Source organism: Buteo buteo, chromosome 10, assembly GCF_964188355.1.
Source record: "Buteo buteo chromosome 10, bButBut1.hap1.1, whole genome shotgun sequence".
NCBI lineage: Eukaryota > Metazoa > Chordata > Aves > Accipitriformes > Accipitridae > Buteo > Buteo buteo.
Window position 1 is genome coordinate 3,319,436 of NC_134180.1, and position 23,093 is coordinate 3,342,528.

At 44.1% G+C, this 23,093-nt stretch overlaps 1 protein-coding gene across 4 annotated transcripts; it reads right to left on the reverse strand.

The window, feature by feature from the left end:
- Positions 1–1,008: 1,008 nt before the first annotated feature.
- UHRF1 (ubiquitin like with PHD and ring finger domains 1) lies at positions 1,009–21,140 on the reverse strand. Of its 4 annotated transcripts, XM_075038027.1 has the most exons (20): positions 21,064–21,140; positions 20,110–20,221; positions 18,343–18,395; positions 16,732–16,907; positions 14,564–14,726; positions 11,410–11,673; positions 10,591–10,763; positions 9,946–10,161; positions 8,958–9,064; positions 8,587–8,773; positions 7,745–7,868; positions 7,550–7,657; positions 6,655–6,759; positions 5,656–5,762; positions 4,741–4,903; positions 4,500–4,637; positions 3,989–4,100; positions 3,711–3,868; positions 3,268–3,366; positions 1,009–2,573 (listed from the first exon to the last, which is right to left on the reverse strand). In XM_075038027.1, the coding sequence occupies exons 5-20, from the start codon at positions 14,714–14,716 to the stop codon at positions 2,427–2,429; spliced, it is 2,361 nt and encodes a 786-aa protein (XP_074894128.1). In that variant the 5' UTR covers positions 14,717–14,726; positions 16,732–16,907; positions 18,343–18,395; positions 20,110–20,221; positions 21,064–21,140; the 3' UTR covers positions 1,009–2,426. The 4 variants fall into 4 exon arrangements, with proteins under 4 accessions (XP_074894128.1, XP_074894127.1, XP_074894131.1 ...); XM_075038026.1 differs by lacking the exons at positions 18,343–18,395; positions 20,110–20,221; positions 21,064–21,140 and adding an exon at positions 17,257–17,343; XM_075038030.1 differs by lacking the exons at positions 16,732–16,907; positions 18,343–18,395; positions 20,110–20,221; positions 21,064–21,140 and adding an exon at positions 15,901–15,966.
- Between the last annotated feature and the right edge of the window lie 1,953 nt (positions 21,141–23,093).

Here is a 23,093-nt window from a genome sequence, read left to right on the forward strand (position 1 = left end):
ACCAAATCACATATTGGATATTTACTCCAGAATTTTACCACATCAATGTACACAAGTATGTACAGGAAACAAAGCACCATCCTACTAATAATCTCTACTATTAAAACAAACAATCCCTTCATATCCAAAGCCACACACCAGCTCACTTTATAGCACGGTAATTTTCCTAGTAGAGCTTTATGTTGAGATCTGTAAGCCCCAAATTATAAAGTGTCTAATTTGCAGAGAAATTCTAATTCATCCGAAATAAACACTAAAACTCTGAACAGTACACTGAAACCTATGTAGGAAAACAAAGTTTGTTTTCCAAAGTCCAAACAACAACAAAACCAATATACTAAGGAAGTCGTGGCAATAGGTTCTTTCAGTTTAAATACACAACTTTTCCTCAATTTCACCCACTCGCCCCAAATTCTTCTCATCACAATATACAGTGAGAAGTGGAAGGACATTTTCAATGAAATTTAAATACCTGCATTTGAAAGTGTTTAATGTTAACACTACCCTTAAAATAAACTTAAAGAGGGCAGATCATGCAACTGCTGCTTAATTTCACAGCTTTTTTTTCCCCAACATCTTAAATGCCTGTATGTTTTCTTCATTTACTTCATCTGCATTTGTTTATGAAAACCTGTGTTTTAATTTATTTCTCTGGTTTGCTAAGTTAATGCTCACACAACTTGCTATAAACACCTCCAATATGATAAATGACATGGCTCTTCTAACAATTTGGGGTTTATTCATTAAATGTGCAGACAATTCCAATAGCCAGTCGCTATTTGGATTTTAGTACCATGGAAATCTAACATAAGTTATGCCCCAAAAAGAGAGAGATTTTTGGGAATCTTCGGGGTTTTTTAATTTAACATAACATATGCCTTTCACTAGGGCCTAGAAGCAAATATTTTGAAGACAAGAAAATCAAATTAGTATTTTCCCCATTTCTTTGTAGTGAAAAATAGGCTTTAGAAAATAAAAGGCTTAGCATAATGGAACATAAATACGAATTCCTGCACAACAATTAGGTGTGGAAACCTGCTTCAGATAAAACTAATTAAAGGAAAACAGTCAACACTTTCATCTGAAAAGATATTTATTTTGAGAACTTCAACTTGCACATTGTACAAAAAAATTCACAAATTCAGCAAAAAAACCTATAAAATGTTTTTTTTTTCCTTCCCTAACATATTAACATTATAATTTTAAAAAGGGTAAGAGTTAAGAAAACCAAAAATAGGCACATTTGTTCCAGTCTGTCTGCAGTAAAGTGTGATTAAAAACATCCCTGTCTTGTTGAGGTATTAAACTGCAAACTTTGGTAATGTTAGAAAAAGACAACCCATTCACAAAAGTAAGCCTTCTTGGTGTCATGTACAATAAACAAAATGTTTCATAAAAAGAGTCAGAGTTGGTTATTCTCCACTTCCAGGTAGAAATGCAGTGAAACAAAGAAAAAAAAAAAAAAAGTCATGTTACCATAATACACCTACCATTAGGAGGAAACCTGCAAGTTTGCAAATCCATGCTAGTCATGTATAGCTACAGTGTTATATTTTACCCAAAGAATAAAATCCGGTTGGCAAGTTTAAACAATTCAGTGCTTATGAAAAATATATATATATGGTGATTCAGAGCCCAGTCTTTCAGAAAAGGACAAAAGGCACTTAAGAATGGCTTTAGTATATTCCACAATGGCATTTCTGGATAGAAGACAGCACCTGGCTGAACAAATAGTTCCCTAGTAAGAAAGAAGTCCAACTGAGGTAGTACTTCATATTGCTCCAACTACTTGGCTATACACAAGCAGCTTTTTTTTTTTTTTTGATATACAAAATTAGCAGGAAATGGCTTTTGACAGGTTTGTCAAATGTATAAAAACCAGTTCTTTAAAAAAATAGCAAATACCCACTTGTGGTAAAGAGATCATTAGCCAGGAACCATCTTGTACAAAATGCTGCCAAGGTGATGCAGGAGTCTACCTTTATGGCCAAATCCCCAAACATTGAAGATTGTTCTAGCAACCAAGCCATTTTTTGGAATAATAAAAAAAAATAATCAGAAATAATAAAAAAAAGAGGGGGCACAGGGGGCACTCTGAGAACTTTAATAATCATTAGCAGCCTTACCGGAAGCACTTTGTAAGTCCATTAAAAGAAAATAATTCTGTGCTGATGAATGGCAGTTTGGGGGGGGGGGGGGGGGCACGGGCAGAAAAAATGCAAAGTTCAACACTTAGAACAAAAACAAAACCCACGAACATACAAAAGGATACTCCTTGAAGTTTATAGTTTTTTTAAAAACAAGGAAAACTTTAAACTTTTTAGGGGTCTGGGAGAACACAGACTACTTTTTTCTTTTTTAAATTAAGCCCATTGAAAACCCATTAATAAGTTTGAACAAAAGAAAATTAGAAGTGCTTTACAGAATCACCGTCCATTGCCATATCCAGGAAAGAGCTGAGTTAGAATGGTCTGCAATGTTTCATTCACTTGCATGGTGTAATTTTTGCCAAGATCGTAGCGGCAGGCTGGACAACTGTACACATCGGCTTTGAAGGATCTATCCAAACAGTCCTGGTGAAGGACAAAAAAAATAACTGGTTAAGAAAGAGAGATATGCAGTTTAGCTTATTCTGCAAGGCCCCCACTGGAGAGAATGAGATGCCTTTTATATCCTAGTTCACCCAGGTATTGACAAAAGCTGGGAAGGGCTGAGAGCAATGCAAGGCTGGCAGTTGGAAAGAAAACTTCCTTCGTTACGTGCAATAGCATGTGGACTTCAACAGAGCACGTTAGTCATGGACGCAGTATTTAGGTATATGGTAGAGCTAGTTCATTCAATTACATTTCTAAAGATCAAGAATTCCCCTGCAGCTGTTAAAGACTGTTGCAGCTTCTGCAAAAACACTTCACATCATTCTTTAAAAAAATAACTCGGAAGCCCATACATTCTGTAACACTGTCAAATCTATCAGTGTCACCTAGCAGTATTACTGAGCCCGCAGAGAAGCTCTCATTATCTTTTAAAGGAATCGGATAGTAGCGATACAACAGTGGAACTTTCTTTAAAGCACAGACTTTTTTACGCCAGAGAACTTTCATCAAATCACGAAGTTTTAAAATATAAACTTGCCTCATGCCAAAAGACTAACTACTGGCAAAAAAGCCAAACAAACCAACCCCCCAGCCACCCCCACCACCTCTCTCTCACCACTAAACAAGTCAGCTCAAGGCTTGGCTCAAGAGGAGAGTTGTATCAATTACTCACCTTGCACACGTTGTGTTGGCATACAGTTGTGACTGGCCGAAACACAACCTCCTGACAGCAAATACACAAGAAGGCCTCTTCAACTTTATTTAGAAATTTCTGTAAAGAGAACATTTGAATCAACTTACTGCTACTACCCTCTGAAAGATACAGCCAGAAAAAACAAACAAACAACCCACCCCACATTAAACACAATGGATTACTTTAGACATAGAAAATTTTTTCTATGAAGTTCAACAAGGAAAAAATAGTCACATTAACAAATTCGTATCCTACTTACTGACCTCAAATACAGTACTTTAAATTTATGCTGTGGATGTCCACACTAAAAAGAAAATGCTATAGGTCCAAGACTGTTTCTTTATGCAGCCAAGAGGTCTCTATCTAGGAATAGTTCACTAATTAATTGTCACTTTATTTCTGGAAAGAAAAGCATGATATACCGGTCCATCTTTGAGAGCTTCTAGTACTTCATTCCACAGTTTTTCATTGGCTTCATCACTTTTTATAAGAGATTTTTGCTGAGATGTCAGCTTGTATGGCTCGACTTTAGTTTTCTTTGGAGTCCCTGTAGGAGAGGTGATGAGTTTTTCCTCCCCACCTGAAAGAAAACACAATGACTTTTTAAACAAACAAACAAAAAGCAACCAGAAAAGAGTAACTAGGTAAAACGCACAAAAACCTACAAGGCTTTCTATATCCACTTGCCTACTCCACAAACCTGCTGATTTCCTTTTCCTCTTTCCTTTCCCCGGGGTATCAAACTCATCATCTCCATTATTTTCTTTTTCCTTATCTTTGTTTGCAACAGCTTCCAAATACCCTTCAGGATACTACAGGAAAACACAAAACAAAAAGCATCCAATGCAAACACGCCAGCTCATAGACTTACAGGCTATTATAGGTCAGAAGAATGACCTCTGGAGGACTGCTCCAGGGAGGGGTTCTCTATTTTAAGCAATAGATCCCCGCTCTTGCAAAATGCTTATTCAGACTATAGAAATTCTGTGCAAGAAAGTGAGTTTTGTCCATTTAGCCTCCTGATGTAAAAAGGAAACAACCAACCCACGCGACTGAAAGCACTTGTGTCCCCATCGGTCTAAGGGGGACTCTCTTGATTCTTAATGCAAGGTGAAGCAGATCATCCTCAGTAAGAACGTATAATAGAAAAATTCCTGCTATCCATTGAGTTCATTGTCCAGGGGAACCATGATGATGTTCCAAAAGCATACCTGCATTGTTAGGCCAAGCTTTTTCATCCTGTCCTTTCCTTCTTTGGTCCAAGGAGCAGGTTCTTCATCATCCCTCCTAAGTAAGTAACGCCACACTAAAAATCCAGATTTCCCTGTCTCAGGCCAGTATTTCACAACCTAAAAAAGTCAGATGCAAGTCCATCATACACTATAAAAAAACCTCAGCCATTAAGCAAATTATCTTTCCCTAATCCAGCAGGCAAATTCAAATCCTTCCTACCTTATATATTCCATCGTATCTGTTCCCTTCTACAGGAGCATATTTACTATGTTTGCCTCCTTTTACATTCCTCACCACTCGGACTGGCTTTCCAGCTCTCCAGTCCTTGGCTTCAGCTCCATTTTTGTCATTGATGGGGGCACTGCAGTTCAGAGCCAGAGCTCTGTAAGAGAAAGTCCAATCAACTTAGTCTATCTACCAGGCCAAACTCTTCAGAATCAGGGGGAGGATAAAGCAAAGCAAAGCTTGAATGGTAAACCAGCTACTAAGAAGTAATAAATTTAACTATCCTATTTTACTCAGAGCAACACATTGACAGAGTTGAGTACAATACTAAGAGTAGTAGAGTACTGGCATTGTGCTGAAAAGGATGTAGCCAGGCTTTTGTTTGTTTGTTTTAAATAGTAAGACTTTCAAGTATCTTGTATAACACTAAGAACTCTGGGAGATGGTAATTAAGCCTCCTGACTGGAGACCACATTTTAAACACACTGATTTTTCATTACATTATTCATTAATCTAATTGCACAGACCATCTCCTTCACTCAAGTCCACACTTATTTGTCCACACAGCTCAGAATTACAAATTATCTGGTCTCACAAGGTGACCAGTGGCTGCAAAGGTCTTCAGGAGAGAGTATGAAAATTTCTGCACTAATTTACTACTCTGTTCCTTAAGTTTCAGTCACTATTAAATGTAAGACTAACACCATCTACAATTCAGTCTCATTTATAGTGCACCGTAAGAAGCATTGCCCTTGTGCAACTGATCTGCAGCCTACAACACAGTCGAAACCTAATTTTGACAGTTTTTCCACTTCGCCAGTTTCTTTTGATACAAACCAGACAAACAATTTTTCAGGTTGACAGATTGCCAGCTACTAAGGTTAGGAACAGAGCGCAAACATCGCTGACCTGTTCATGTTGGTGAGTTTTTGATCACAAGACTGTTCCGCTGTGCGTTTGTTTCCAGAAAGATCACGCCCTCCACTCCCTGTATATGTGAAGGAATTTCCATGATCCTGAAACGTATATGGATGGTTTCGACACATTCACAAAAATAATTCAATAAAAGCAGAAGAGTCTTTTAATCAAGTAGCTTTAATACAGTATTCTCATAAAAAGGAAAGATGCTTCCTCCATTTAAGCTCCCAGACTCAGTCTATGGTCCTCCCTTATACTGCCAAGAGAGGAGTCAGGGTGACAACTGTTGTCTCGTCACACACCCTAACAGTGCAAAGAGACCTCTGCCAAGAGAGCGGCACACCACTCACACAGGATCTGCGTGGAAGTGCAGGGGCACGTAGGAGAGAAGGGTAAAGTAACTTGTGCCTCAGTACTTACGCTGTTACACAACCTTGCAGTCAGAATTAAGACTTAGAACGGCTACTGAGATTTGTGGCTAGCTGTTTTACGTGAGTTGTAACAGGCATTTGGAGTAAGAGGGTGCAGACTAGTAATGCACCAGTGATCTGCAATAAGAATGAGCAGTAGAGCCTGGTACAGCCTAGTAAAGGTTAGGTTTGGCTAGCAGAACCAAACGGTATATTCAGAAGTAGGACTTCTGTCCCTAGTTTTGTTCTGAACACTTCCCTGACACATGAAGATCTGGCAGCATATACCATGAGACTCTGTTCAAACTGTGGATGCAATGGAGGCCCTGAAAAGGCAGCTAAGGACTCTTGGATTAAAAGCTGACACATGGATATTAAACTTAATTTAGATGATCCTGTTTCTCAGGTTGGCACATATTACTGGATTGTAGTTTTCCTTGGCCTAGGTTTCTTCTCAAAAACAGAAGTATCAAGATGGGGAAACATCTGATATAGAGTGTAAAAAGTAACTAAGGCCAAGTCTTTGTTTTAACTGCAAGGTAGATTGGTTCTCAGGCATAAATAATCAAGATTCACTTACTATGTCATCTTCATAGCCTCCCGCCAGAACCAAGGAATAGGCGCCATCATTACTTCTGCCATGTATACCTGCTACATGGGGCCTGTGAACACCAGATTCGCTCACCTGAAAAAAGAAAAAGTTTGCTAGGCAACTGCTGTCAACAGGCTACAAACGACTATCTGTTGGTCTTGGAACTAAATTAACTAATAGTACTATTTCAGATTTGTTTTGCATATATTACAGGGTGAAACTGTGTTCTCACCACTACCCTCCAAAAAGGTCCAGGTAGAGGAAAGAAAAATGCTGTTAGAAAATAAGCCGTTGAATATTTCAGTAAATCGAACACACAGATATTTTTTGTGATGTGAATTTAGAAATTTGGATCTTTCTCACTGAGATTGCTTATTAAAAAGCTCCAGTAATTCAAGAATAATATAGACATTAAAATTAAATGTTCGTATAAGGGGATTGGTTTTGAAAGACTTGCAATAGCAACCTTCACCTAATACTTGAGAACAAGATCTGGATAGGGCAGTGCTTTTTCTTCCCTAACTCTGTAACAGGATGAGAAAACTTTCTGTTTAATATTTCTACATATTTGAGAGAGATCTTTACCAGGAGAACAAGCGGGAGATACTACACATCTCCAGGACAAATTACTAGAGACAAATATGTTTGGGTTGGGGTTTTTGAGTTACCAAAAAAGCACTAAAGAAAAAAAACACTTGAAATGCCTGGACAATGCAGCATTAGTTATGGAACACTTGATTTAGACAAAGCCAGAATTCTTTCCTTTCTGCACTTACATATCCAGCAACGTACACTCCAAGATTAACCGTTTCAGGTTTCTCATAAGAGCTGGATCATTCCCATTTTTCCCTACAGTGGCTCAGGCCAGGATTCAGCTTCATACCTGAACTCTAAACTTCCACATGGTGCCAACCGGAATCCCAGGAATCGGTCCATAGTGGTTCGAGGGGACAATGGTACATTCCTTTGTGCGACCAACACATGCCATGCCCTGTTTCAAAGAGCAAGACCAATCAGCCAAGAATTACAAGGAAATAACACACACTATTCTTCAAAATAGAACAGCTTTTGAACTGACCTTGCCCCAGTCTCTCCGCGAGGATGAATTAGCAGATGCCATCTTTTGTTTCTTTTTACTTTCTTTTAATTTCTCTCCTGCTAAAACCACCTCACTTGCATCATTTCGACACTCAGGGCAATACCTAAAGTCACCAGTCAGTGAAAATTAACTAGCAGCAAAGCCTTGAATTAAAAGAGAATTTCCTCAAAACATACTGAGTTATAATGTTACAATTTCCCCATGTGAAACTAGGCAGGACAGTGAAACAACTCTCCATGTTGGAATTAGACCTGTGTGAGCTAGTGTCCTTGCACAGTCTTCTAAGCTGTGGCAGATGTGTCAGGAAATTAGCTGTATCATAAAAATCATTGTATAAAATGCTGAAACAGGACACAAGGAATAAACCGGTATATTTCACTATCTACATGTATATAGATAGATACATTCCACTATCTATATATGTCCCTATATATCTGTCACCATATATATTTCATATATAAAACAGTATATGTTACCAGCCTAATATGGTGATGGGGCCTGTGGACTACCGGTAAGTGACACAAAAACCATTATACAAGTTAAGCCTCCTGGCAGCAGGTTTGCATTTGGTTTATAGGTAGCTTCACTTCTCTTTGAATAGGCATATATATCCCCAAACTCAGAAGACAAGTTTGAAAGCCACTGGTTTAAAACATACCAAAGCTACGAAGTCCTACAAAAAAATGAAAGCCACACAAACATGTCTTCACCTCGTACAGTCACAATATTGCCACCTAAGGGCAGCATGAAGCCCTAGACCTCACTTTCTGCTCCTAATTAGATGGTAATTGCGATACCACACACACATACTTAGAACTTACCAATCCTCATCATCTGGTATACTACTAAGGGGAGGGTTGAGGCAGTAGATGTGGAAAGCCATATCACACTCATCACACATTAGCTGTTTATCTGGATCTTGTTTACCTCCACAGATATGGCAAGCACAAATTCTGCAGGTCTTGTTCGGGTTGTCCTTACAAGCTTTACACACAGGTCCATTTTGTCCTGTTAGCAAAAAGAAACAGAGTCTGCTTCAGACTCCAGTAAGTGCCCAGATACACTGGAAATGGTCAAAGGAGTCACAACTACAAGTGTCTTGGAACTCTTAGAGCTTTGATCCTCACAAAGACAATTAGCAGAATATCACAAGGTAAGATTGAGAAACGCAAGAACTAGGCAACAGACTCACGTTTTAATGGACTGGCACTAATTGGACAAGCACTGCCTGGTTCTTCAATTTTATAAATTTCATCCACCAATGTAATTCTGCAGTCATTCAAGGAATCACCAGCATCCCTATAAGGACAAGTTGATAAAAAGCCAGAAAGATCAGACTTTGAAAGTATCGTACAGCATGAATTCACAGCTGTGCATGTACATCAGTAATGCAGACTGGTCTGGTATTAGTCCTGTATCACAAGAAACCTGTTCCAGCATCACAGTGGCATGACAGCATCACCACGAATCAAATCTTTTTCACACAACTAAAGTGTACCCCCTCTTGTCTCAATGAGAATCCAGGCACTTGTAGCATTCCAGTTATCATTAGTGACTGTTGTCCCCCCAAACACATTTCAGACTAACTCTTCTCACATTTTATAGTTAAAAAGTCAAAATCAGTGTGGTGAGAGGAAAAAAGAGGAATATTCTGGCAACCCTGTGAAACTTATCTGAAACTTCTAAACAAATATATACTTTTTTTTTTTTTCCTGAAGTTGAGAGTCCCTTATATGTAGGCCCGTTTTCTGCTTCAGGACTGAACTGGAGTAATTTTTCATCATCTTTATAAAGTGATGCTTCAGTCTACATTATCATATCTAGCATAAAATATTACACTGAAGTTTTTGTAAAACCATTATGGATAGTTAACATAGTAAACAGTTCTTTGCCTCTTAGCGAATACAGGGGCTTCGCATCCTCCCAGCATTATGTGAATCCACAGATCAGCATGCCCTGTGATTCCTTGAAGTGTCCAATTCCTCCAATGGAAGTTAATCAAAAGTGCAGTACAACGACGTCAATCACCCAAAAAAGACAGTCCAGCTTCTCATCCCTCCCCAGCACTTCTGTTGCACCATTTTTGTTGCATCAGTTTTTTCAGCGGAGTCACTCAGACCTCATGAAATTTTAAGAAGAATTGGGGAATTCAATTTATTTCACATTATGAATTTGCTTACCCAAGTATTATCTTTGCATTTATCTCCTTGATCATTTTCGTTTCCCTTTTTTGCAGAATCTCCGCATCGTACCAAAAACCTCTCTCTTTTGGTTCATCGGGGTTATAGTTGACCATTACCACCTGTCCTACTTCTAGCTGGTGCCACTTCAAAATAGTCCGTGCACGAGCCCTTACATCATTCGAACTCAATTCTACAACTCCATTCTCTGGATAACTTGAAGTAGAAGGGAAGCACACAAGGACAGAGAAGAAAAGTGAGATTCAACATCATAGTTTTTATAAGTGATAGATTTTATCCAGACAGGTCAATTCAAGAACCAATGCCATGCAACGTACAAGAATACCATCAAGAATAAAATCTCCTTCTCCCACACAGACACAGCCAGAATCGGGCATTTAACTTTGCTGCTATTGTATCCCATTTAAAAGTTGGATAACACCATTTCATATTTCTAAAAACATGATTCCAACCCCCTGGAATTCCAGTTAGAATTCTGACCATAAAACAAACTTACAGTTAACAGGGCTCAATAACATCATTACTGTGTCAGCCCAGTTCTACCTTGTGGATCTCCACAATAAAATTTCCCGTCAACATCATGATCCAAATGACTTTACTAGCCAAGAAGGTAACAAAACTCACTCTTCATATTTCACGTGATATATTACATCTTCTTCAGGAACGGCTGTCGGCTGATCAGGATCTGTGCAACTGTCAGCTGTTTCATTTCTAGGTTTTTTTCTGGTTACATTTACAACCTGGGCTTCAAACCATGCTCCCATATTCATATCTCGAGCATCGACCAAGTCATTGATCTACACAAAGCAAAGTATACAGCTCACCAGAATGGATTTTCAAATTAAGCATTAATTTCCAAGTCTACCTGAAGATTTAACCATCTCAAGAACTTCATCATTATCAAGATATCAATGTGTACAGACAGTTTTCTTATCTAGTACAAACCATTGTTAGTTCGTCTCTAACAGACTTTTAAAACTGTCTTGCTCATAGTCTGGCAAAGACATCACCAGATCTGTAATAAAATCCATTGAAACAGACAAGTAAAATGATTCTGAACAGCTGGTTGAGATTTTCTTTTGTTCATTCGAGAAAGTTTCAACTTTGACAAATGCAGTGACTCCAAGCAAAAATATTGGGAAATTTTTTTAAATCAAAACAGGCGCTCTGAATGCCTTTTTTTTGTTAATCAATTAATGTATTGTAGTTTTAGTTAAAAGGATAAAATGAAAAATAAAATATTTTGACCTACAACATGTTGCATTTAATTGGTTTGTGGGTTGGTTGGTATTTTTTTGTTTCTTGTTGGAGGGTTTAAGAAAAAGAGAAAAAAAATACCCACACAATTGAGGCATGAAAGATTTTCAGAAATTCTCTACTACAGGGAAACAATTCCCCTCCCAAAGTGCAGTTTTAAGTAATCTTAGCTTTTTAATGACTCACCTTATAGAGGCCAAATCCCGGGTCAGTCCAGTCAGGCTGTGCCGCTGTGCTCGGCTGTCCCTCCAGTTCCATGGCACCTTCTCCATTGTGAGAGCTTTTGTCAGATTCGCTTTGGCCTGAGCCGCAGCCAGAGTCTGTGTCAGAGAGTTCAGAATCCTTTTCCTTACTAACAGCAGGAAGCACTGCTGGGCTTTGTCTGACCAAGAGTTGAACAATATCATTCAGTCCAACGCTGTAATCGAAAAGGGAGTGACCATCTTCCATCTACAGGGAAAGCATCAAAATAATCTGGTCATTTCATTCAACCGAGGTTTGCCAATTCAAAACCACCCATCATGCTGTAGTTGTCTCTATGTGCCAAGACAGACCACATTGCTTGAAAACCATTAAGGATCAAGGGACTTGGCAGTTCTTCAGCACCACAGTTACTTATAGACTGTTATTCTTACTATTTAAAATGTTCTTTTTTCAACGGACTCTACAAGCTAGAAAAAACAAGACTTCCATACCGCGGTAGACTTGCTACCCAGATTAAGCCACAGTGTTCTAGGAGATCTGAAACAGTTTGCAGTACATTCCCTAGAAATATCAATTCTGGGACGAAGGACTTAAAGAACTACAGTTCCCCTACATTCCTATCAGGATTTAAAGATAATTCCACATTACCTACAAACTCAAAAGGAAAGTCTTTCTTCCTTAATTCAGACACATCCCGTAACACGAACATTAACGCAGACTGGTCTTTATATTTTAAGTGTGTATGTTCCAGATTATTGTTACAACATCACTCCGTTAAATGTGGCATTAAGTAGAAGCCAAAGAGTTAATCACCCACTTTTCTCTGGGCAAGCACACAATTTTTCCACTGAAAGTAAAATCAAAAAAGATTCAATTCAACTTGAAACTACCCAATCACTTTTTAGCGTAGCCAGGCATGTCCTAATTTCACACCATCTCTAATTTTAAGAGTTTATTTTGCAAGCCTGGAATCATATGTAGTCAAATCAAGATCCTACCCCTGCAAAAACAAAGTACAGAGGACTAAATAGGTCTCTCAGCTACCCTTCAAGAACTCTGAGGAGCACTACCATTTTAGAGTTAAAATGTAATACTCAAGACCACAGCGCAGTTTAGAAGTTTAGACAAGCTTCACCACATATTTAAGGTCTGACTAAGAAATTATACAGGAAATGATCATCCCCTTCCAGCCCAAACCACCAGAAAAAGCAATCCCCAGAGCTTTGTTCTCTATCGGGGGGGAAACAGAGCAAAACCACAAAAATTTACACTTCACAGGAATCAGCATGATAATTCAATTCTGATTTATGGCATAAAATGGCTATGAAACAATCCCTGGAAATCTGACTGTACAGGAAGTGATCTGGACTTTTTCTGGTTTAGAGATGAAAACTCATGGAGATACACAAGAACAAACCAGAAATCGGTTGTTTCTTCTTAACAAAGAGACAATATCACAAATATGGTATCATTATCAACAGTAGTTATCACCAAGGAACACAAGTGACAACAAGTGCAAACAGAAAAGGAAAAATGGAGAACATGAACAGGACATGAACCCGCAGGAGTTCAAAGGACAGTCTGAAAGAAGCACCAGCATCTGAAGACGTACCTCTAACAAAGGAGGCTGTTTTTTTTAATTAACACATATTTTTCTAACATAATTTTAAAATTTTAACTAATACAAACTTGAACATTTCTGATGATTCAAAAAGCCAGACAAAGCACAAATGAGCACAGCAGGGGAACGATGACGAAGAGAGATTAGATCACACTGGATAAATGTTTCTGTTTAAAACCACACCTAAACTAAGAACTACTGGAATTACACAGAGAGGAATTATTTTTGTAAGGCAAGTGCATTCTTACTGAAAAAAAGGTACCACTTCTACTGGAAATCTGTTTAACCTTAGTTATCTACAGACTTCAGTGTAAGTCTGACAATTGATATGTACCCTGGACTAATCCTCCCTTATCACTTTATCTACAACGACAAATGGGCAGTTACTGCACTCGAATCTACACTAACGTGACACAAGCCCTTCAGAGATGCCACATATTCCTACAAGACTCGTTTTTTACTACTACTGGTACCCGAGCTTGTTAGATTAAAGCTGGTCCAGATGTATTTCCATATCCTACAGTCACACCTGCTAGTTGTAACGTACCGCGAGCTCTAGTCATCCTAAAATGGAGGAAAAGGTGGAAAAAAAAAGCAACTAGAAGAAATTGGCTAACGGCATCCATCTCACAGTATTCCAACTACAGTCTAAAGCAGCCCGCTACTTCTGATATTAATTTCTTTGAACAACCAACCACTGGTTCAGAAGTTTCCTTAGCATGATGGTTTAGCAGTGCAGTACTATGCAGGATATGGAAAATGTATTTGAAAACAGTTTCAGTTGTCTCTTACTGCTAATTTAGATACGTTATTAACTCATGTGGAAGAAAATAGTTGTCGTACAACTGCAATCGTAAACATGCTGTCCAGAACATAATATACTACTGAGCCACTCAAGATTCTACAGCGAATTCTGTAACTAAAGAGATTTTGATAAAAGAGCATTAGAACTTAAAAATCATGAGCCGCTATCCCAATTTACAGAAAAAAATGGGAAACGGGACCTTCACGGCTTTCAGAGCGGTAAAACTTGCAAGACTCAAAAACTTCAAGGACTTTAAGACCACAACCCCCCGGTAATATCTGTTATTTTCAGCGACTTCGCAAAGGCGGTGTCAAGACAGAAAAGCAACACACTAGACGAAAAATAGTAAGGGAAAAAAACAAAACAAAACAAAACCTTTGCAACTCAACAACAAAAAAAACCCCACAACACTATCTTGCTGACTCCTCTCCTTGCAGACCCGCCGCCCGAGCACAGCAGAAGGGAGCGCGGGTATCACTAGATGGCAGCAAAACACCCCCTTTTCACGCAATTAAAAAAAAAAAAATTTAAAACGTCCCTCCCCAGCTGGCGGGGGACAGGGTTAGAGGGGGGGCGGGCGGGGGGGGGGGGGGCGCAGCCGCTGAGGCGGCTGCGCCCCCCCCCCCCCCGCCCGCCCCTGCCGCTGAGGGGCTGGGGCTGTCAAACGTGTGTCCGTGTCCCCGTCCCCCCCCCCACCGCCGCGTCGGTACCTGCTTGCCCCGGTAGAAGAGACGTTGCCGGTGAGGCTCGACACCGAAAACCTCGTGTATCCGTAAGCGCAGCCCCTCCACCTTGGTAAGTTTAGAGAGCGAATCCACGCGGTGGGTCTCCTTCCCGTCCATGGTGCGCACCTGGATCCACATGGCGCCGGTCCTGTATCCCCCCGGGAAGAGAACGAACGAGCGTTTAAACGAAGGTACCCGAGGAATCCGGTCCGCCGGGTACCGTATCAATGAGACCGCTCAACCTACCGCGCCGTCCCGGCCCCGCCGCCCGGCCCGCCAGCCAGCCGGCCGGCCCGCCCTCCATCCCCCCCCGCCTTCACCTCCACCCACCCCCTCCGCGCTATTGGTCCACAACCCGGCCGGTTCCGACATCGATTGGTTAGCGGAGGTTTAATCCCGCCCCTTCCACGCTCAGCCTAACGGCTTTGGTTGCGCCCGTGCCTCCCTGCCGCCTCGCGGGCGGGCGGCGCGCGCCAACTGTATCTCGCGCCACAATTGAAACGCTCCCTCCGCTCTCGCGGGGGACTCCCCCCCCTCGCCCTCCGCGGCCGAAATCTCGCGCGATCATGCAAATGAGAGCGGGGGGGGGGGAAGAGGGAGTTCTTAAAGGGACCGTCACCAGCCGGCGGCCCCCACCCTCCTACCGCGGCCCGGTGGGAGCTCCCCGCGGGGTGGATGGGGGGTGGGGGGAGACACGGGGGAGCGGGGCTGCCCATCGCGCCGCGGGGAGCACCGGCGGCCGCAGCCCCACAACCCGCACACTCACCCCGAGGCGGGGGGGAAACCGCTTTCTTTCCGACCGCGGAAAAAAAACGGGGGGGGGGGGGGGGTGTCAACGCCTCCCGCCGTCCCCGGCCCGGGCGCCGTCAGCATCAGCCCCCGAAAGTCAAGCGGGGCGATGCCGAGCCGTACCCCTCCCCGCCACCGCCGGTCACCACCCCTCCCGGTCACTCTTCCCCCTCCCACGGTCCCCTTTCGGGGGCGCCGGGGGGGGGGGGGGTCGGTCCCGCTGCCACAGCCCCCGAGCGATGCGCATCCCGCCAACCGGCACCGCAGCGCTGACCCCCCCCTCCCCCCGGGGAGACCCGCCCCGAGTCGGGGCGGGGAGGGGGGGAGAAGCAGCGGACCCGCGCACCGTGCCCCGGCAGCTGTCACCGGCTGGGGCGCCGCTCCCCGCAACACCGCCGGCACGGAGACGGCGGGGAAAAAAACCCTCCCCCTCCCCGCCACCGTCCCCCCCTTTCCGGTGATCACCGGCCGCTCCCCGTCCCGCGGCGGGATGGGTCGAGGGGGGGGGGGGGGGGCGGCCCGGCGGGACTCACCGGCGTGGCGGTGCTGGAGGCCGGTGCCGCGCTACGCCCCGCGGCCGCCGCCCGCGCTCTCCCCGGGCTTTGGAGTTTGGCGCGGAAAAGCCCCGTGCGCGGCGGGCGCCCGCCCATTGGCCGCCGCTGGCGGGAACGAGCGGGCGGGGCGGGGCCGCCGCCACCTCCCGGGAGCGCCGCGCCGCGGGAGCCGGGGCGAGGAGGAGGGGGGGGAAGGTTGGAGTGGGGGGGAAGGTTGGGGGGGGGGGGTAAGGAACGACCGACATACGGGGGACCGGACACCCACCGGAACCGACGCTCCACCGGGGATCCCCGGCGAGAAGCCCCGACCTGCCGCCCCCCGCCCGCTCTGCCGCCGGGAAAGCCCCTCGCTCTCCGGGGCCGAGGCCACGGTGCCGGTTATTGTTCTAAAAACCGGGTCCCGGAGAGCCCTGCGAACAGCCTGCGGGAGAGGAGACCCGAACGATTCTCCCTCTGACAGCCGCGGTCCCAATGCAGCCCCTCGGCCAAGGGGTCCTGTCCCCGCCCAGGGAGCTCCAGGCCCTGTCGCCCATTCGAATAATGCGAATAATCTGAATAATCCGCAAGAGGCCTCTAACTCCCGGGGCCGTTAGCTCCCGGTTGTTTCTGGGGCTTGTGTACGGGCCCCGCTCGTGCAAACGTGGCCTGGGTGACACGGCAGGGCAGTGCGCGTGGCTGCGTGAGCCAACAAAAAGGGCTGGCCCGGAAGGATGCCTTTCCCCAAAACTACACACGCTATGAGGAAATTAAAAATTATAAAGTTTGCTAAAGATGGCCATCGGATGGAGTAAACTGTAAACAGGGGATTACCGAGAGGTTTCTGAGAAAAGTCAGCTTCCAAGAAGTAGAAAAGCACGAAAATCGGTGGTTGAGGCGGGGAGAGACCTCGGGGTGGGAGAGCGGGAATGGCGGCGGGTTCGGTGCTGCCAGAATAGCTCCACCAACACTGCAACTTGCCGAGGCCCCGCAGAGCCGCCGTCCTGCGTCTACAGACAAAAGAGAACACGAGGCGCACTGAAGATAAATGCAAAACAGTATTTCCCGTGTTATACCCCCCTGCACCCACAGAGCTAACCTCTCACATTAAAAAATACAAAATCAGAGGGATGTAGCACCCTCCCAACCCCCCCTGATTTGCAGACTGCTGTAGAGAATGCATACAGCACACGGAAGCCTCCTAAGCAGCGTGCACGTCTTCCTTATTCCCCTCCTTCCTTAGGATCTGTTGGGGATCCCACAGTTAAGCCACAGATCACCAGTTGAAAGTCACTGGCCTAGATTAGGTTAGTACTAAAGGTTAGGCATGTGTCAATGCACAAAAGCCTTGAATCTGACCTGCGACCTGCAGCAGTCAGGCTTCATTTCCTCCAGATCCTAAGACTTTGCCTTGCCAGAAAGTCATTTTTCCCCCTTGTAGATGCACTAGAGTCTTAACCTTGACCTACACAGCAGCAAGCCCTTCCCACAGCCTGAGAGGGTTCTCAGATGTTACAGACCTGGCAGGGAGCAAGAGGAAAGGCTGAGTGTTGGAAAAAACATTTTCACCCTTATAAGGACAGGTCGCACGTCCAAAGCATCTCGGCGTTGGATCTCCTAGCCTAAAGTTCAAAGTAGTGTTGCTTACCAGCATACCTGGTTCCATATTCTGTCACCCACATCAGTCCCACTTCCAGAGGAGTGGAAAACCCACATCCCTCATGACTTCCAGATGCAGGACAGTTTAATGACAGACTTTTACTACACTCTTTAGATGTTTTTTCAGCATCACTTACATCTCTACAGAAGTGCCGTAAGAAGGTCAAAAAAGGCCACTTTAAGATACGGACCTGACCCTTCTTTCCTTGAGTACCCTGTGTCCCATTAAGCTGACGTACAAGGATTGTATATTTGAACAGTTAGCTATTCATGTCACACACACTAAGATGCTAAAATACATTTCTGACAGCACCTTATTGCCTTGCATTTGACCCTACCATATGCCCCATACGGGTCCCTTATCATGTCTATTTAAGAACTATACCTACACGTATCCAAGTACATAATACACATACATTCTTTTACCCTCGGCAGTCCCATCACGGCGCAGGGAACACAGTCTTACTGTAAGACACGGACTGTTCAAGGAAAAGGCTCTGGCCAGTTGCTACATATGACTAGTAGCACCCCTAGAACTATCAGAGTCAGAAAACAAGAAGCCCACTTTCTAGAGAAACTTTTACTCATTCAGTGAATCCACATACTGCAAAAACTGGGCTGCATCCTACACACTGTTCAGTTGCGTCTACAAATCACTTGAAATAAGGCTCAATTCTAGGTCATTCTAGTAGTGGAACATTGATTTCATTGAAGGTTAAATTATATATGCTCTCCTTTAAAGGTCCTCTTTTCTATTAAAACAGGAACATTGCCAGAGTAACTTACAGAGAACGTGGTGTTAGTGAGATAAAGCCCTGGGATCTTCGGGTTTCCGTGGACTGTCGGAAAAAAAGATCATGACTTGGTTATATTGCAGTTATCTAAGAGGCTGATGAGTTTTAGTTTCCTCCCTTTCAGATTGTTTTAGGCATTTCTTTTCTTTGGAGTTACAATTCTGATTGAAAACACTGTTCTGCCATCTGGTAAATGCCCCATGCTGTGAAGAAACAATATCTCGGTTCTCCTGCCAGCAGGGATATCCAGTTCAGTTTATGAAAACTTAAAGCATTGTTGAATTCATTTGCAAAAAGATGCAGTTAGCAAGACAAAATTCTAACAGTCTCCCAGCCCATGGAAATGTTGTTCAAAGTGAAGTTTTGGCACAATGTTTCAGGAGAAACGCAAGACCAGGCATGTACATAAGAACTACCAGCTGATAAACATCATTAAAACAAGTCTTGGATGAAAAACTGGTATCTGGTCTTATCAATTCCAAGGGGAATCCTTGGAACAGATACTCTATCCTTGGGTAGGCAGCACAGTCTCCCCGTTACAGTTACTATGATTCAAAGTCCAGCCTTTACAATGCCTTTACAGCACTTTCTGGGAAAAATAGCAGGGGGGCTGGTCCCATAAAACCACAAGAAGCATCACAAGAGGTACAAACACCCTAAATGTTCAAAGGACTCATGGTAGCAGCAAGTTGCTTAGCTTGCAGAAGGCCGGCTGGGTTCAGGAACATGCACCTTTGGCTTCTCCTTCAGCTAACCTCCCTGGCTCCCCTCCACACTCACCAGCTGAAGAGGCCACATCTGCTTTGTCTGAGGGACTTGCTGTGGCTCTGAAATCATCCCAGCTATAGAGAAGATGCCGCTATAGAGAAGCTATAGAGAAGCAGCTATATGCAGCTATAGAGAAGATCCCTTGCGAATCATGAAGAACATGCACAAGACCAGGTAAGGGAAACAGACTATTCTACCTGACACAGGTGGAAAAAATGCCGAGAACTGGCCCTTTGCCCCAGCTAGCTATTTAATGGCCTCCCATCACTAATAGTTGAATGTCCTCATAAAAAATCATTGTCTGATGTTCAACTAACTAAATTCTGTCTTTCACCTTTTCTAAGAGAAATAGTTTGGTTTTCATGGAGCTTGGAAATCAATGCTCAGATGTGGAAACCACTGCACGAAAACACGGGTCCTAAAGCAAAACTATTTGAACTGGGGACACAGAGTTCTCATGTTCTCATCTAGAGCCTTAACTTTCTACTACTTAACATCCACAAACTTCCACCACTTTGCTGAACCTTCTTATTCTTAGTGTTTAAGTGACACCGTAAGTAAATTCTGCCATCTCTGTCCTGGGGTTTGCACTATGTTTCTCTTCTAGCACACAATGCATTGTATGGCTTAACCCCCTGAGCTGTAGGAAGCGCTCTGAGAGCCAGTACTCCCTGAACCAGGATGGTTGGTCACAGAAAATCAAGATAACTAGAACATACTGCTTTTAACCATTTTGGGGGGGGGGGGGGGCGCTTCCTCACAGGCGCTAATATTTATGCTTTTACATGTGCAAATACATATATCTTTGCACAGCTGTTCGCAAGGACTAGTGATGATTCGGTCATATCATACACACCACAGCAAGAGACTTTCCCCTAGGTTAAACAGCAGGGCCTATATGTAAGGTCATGCGGTCTCAGTAAGCGTGTTCAAGTTTCCACGTGCACTGGGATGATACAGAGTCATGGTGCACCCAGCAACAGGAACTCACCAGATTTTGTATTCCTCTCCCTCCATGCAAGGCTCTTTGGTGATGGAAGCTGAAGAAGAAGCAATTTTTCTCTGCTGCTTCAGCAAAGACACTCTCTGATTCTTCAGATTTCCTTAGGGAAAAACATATTTGCCCTTTGTGAAACCATTGTCTGCACAACAGATATCAACAACAGGTTAAGCAAATACATTTAAAAGGTGCTACTTGTTTTGCACTCAGTTGCCCTGTATGAGATCTTCACCACTCCTCGGAAGACCAAAGTGAAGAGATGATGCTGGGGTCCAGGACGAATGCTGCCCTCCTTAACGATCCTACAATTTCCAAAATAATTGGGTTAAATCTAGACAAACCCCACAGCTGGGGAGTAAGGTAAAGGGAGCCTGTGTTTTTGATTACTGGGGAAGCAAGAGTAGGGGTCTCACCAACAGCCTGAGATGGAGAGGACACACTTATCAGGCCCAGATGACATCCACCCTCTCTCATGTATCAAAAACCAACCAGCATTATGTTAACCCACCCCACTTCTACCTAAAGGTATGAAGCAAGAGTGCAGCAGAAGAGGGAGAAGCAGATGGGTGTTGAAAAACAACTTGCAGTCTGAAAACCAGCAGAAAGGTGAACTGGAAGACTGGGAGAGCAGCCAAGAACCGGTCAGGCTGTTGCCTGCAGTGAGGGCAGAGCCGGCTGGGGCTCAGGGAAGGAACCCGTCTGAGCTGCTGCCGCCCGCCCTTATGCTAGGGTAGGTAAGCTGCTGAAAGGGAAGCAGGGGCTGGAATACCCTCAAGGTGAGATGGGCCGCCAGGCAGCAGGACACAGGCAAGTCCTGTTTCTGCTCATGCAGTTTGAGGGCAGCAGAGAGCTGCAGCATGCCCTGAACTAGGAAAGCACTTTGAAGACTTGGAGAGACCAGGAGGTGTTGTTGGGAGGCAAGAGCTGGGCTGCTGCTTTTGGTACCTCTCTGGAGAACTGTTTTCAGAAGGCCATAGACTGGTGAAAGAGACTAACAGATGGGTAGCGTAGGACAGGATCCAGCAAGGATTCGTCTTCTGCCACAGCCCTGCCCCTGTCACTCTGCTCTGGATCCAGACGCCCAGTGCTGCAGGACTATCTCAAGGACACTCAACATTCCTTCAGACTGTGGCCTTGGATGAGGCTGCTGTGATGAGCACCACCAAGTGCTGCGGCTGACAGGAAGCTGGAGTGTGAGGGGGAAAGAGTGCTTTTTAAGTTGATGTGATCAGCTAAAATTGCCACTTCTACCCCAAGGACCACTCACTCCCAGCAAGGGGAAGCGGTGGAGGAGAGAGGAAGACAGGAACATGAAAAAGTCTCCAGGCAGTGGAGACAGATGGGGCTGTCAGCAAACATCTTGTGGACTTTGCACAGCAATGAATGGCAAAGATCACAGGCTGACTTGTCCCCTCAGTGGGCTCCAGACAACACTGCGCTACGGCTCCTAAAAGAGGAACACCTGAGCTCAGCAGTACAGAGCTTCTCAAGCAGTTTGCTGAAAGCCCAAGGGCTTTGCTTGACTTAACTGAGGAACAGAAATCAAAGCAACACATGCCTCACCCTTGAATCATCTTTTCTCGTGCCTGTGTCTGCCTCCGGGAAGGTGACCATGGATCATGGCAGGCCGCTAATGGAGTAAATGCTATGGACAATCAACAAGATCGTTTCCGTTGCAGTAGATGAACACTTGCAGATGGGGCACTTCAATGTCACATGTGGCCTCTGGTCCCCAGAGAGACGATGCTGAGCTGTGACGCACCTCAGAGCAGGGAAAGGAATTGCGCCCAACAGTGGGGACCCAACATAAGGGCCTGATCCTCCAAATCCTCCACATACCTGCATGTGTTCCACTTAACAGAAATCCAAACAGAACTGGGATAACTGAGAAGCCATGCAGACCCCAGGACGCAGCTGAAACAAGAGCTGTAAGCTAGCAGCAGCGCTGCAGAGGAGTGGGGTTTCCTGGCTGTCGACAGGCATGGGAGATGGGGCTTATGTCTAGGCATCACCAAAGGATTCTGCCCCATGTCTTGATGATGCAGCATTTACACAAAGGCCGCAGTTACTGACATGATGCTGCCTTTTGTGGGAAGCGCTGCCCAGTGCCACAGGGCTCGTTCACTCCAGCCAACACGACTCCCTTTCTCTTCCCCAAACATGTTTCTCTGCTTCCTCCTACGCCCTTCCCACGCCCACCAAACTTCTTAGAACTGATTTTATCTCGGCTTTAAGTATGTGGCGTTTATACAGTAACAAGAATCACAGAAATAATCATGCAAACCTTTGCTCTGAAATTGCAATCCCCATGTTTTCAGTGTTCTGGCATTGCAGGCAGGTCTACCACTCAGCAGGAGCTCCAAGCATTGGTATTTTGACCTAGTATCTAAACCTACACTTTAGATATTAAATACTGTCTTATTAATTAATTATAATTACCGATGTTATCTCATGCAAACCACTTGCCACTTCTGCTCACATTCGTCTGTGCCACATGACAAGCCACATGATGGTGTATCGAGCAGATAGTACTGTTTTACACACTTAGGTGATGAAATACAACCTGCCTCATGAGACTTTCACCATCACCACTGCAACTGACCTACTCAGGCACTTCACACCCATGAACTAACTAACAATTTGCATCATTCACACTTTAGCTGAGGTAAAGCCACTGTCCATATACAGGCCAACATTCAGAAAAACACAGGACTAATTTCCTGATTCCTGGCTCCTGAAAAAAAAACCAAAACTTGTCATCAGATCATTAGAGGACAGACAAGAATGTCCATTCTTTCCCGTACACACATCACAGCCTATAAATGTGACACCTGCTAATCAGCTTCAGCATTGAACACTTCAAAACTGCAATTTACCCTGTGAAGGGAATGAGATCAAAGGAGGGACCATGCACTGTCAGGGAGTTTGTTAGATGAAAGGTTCCCAGGTAATGCTAGAATATGAAGTTTATCTCA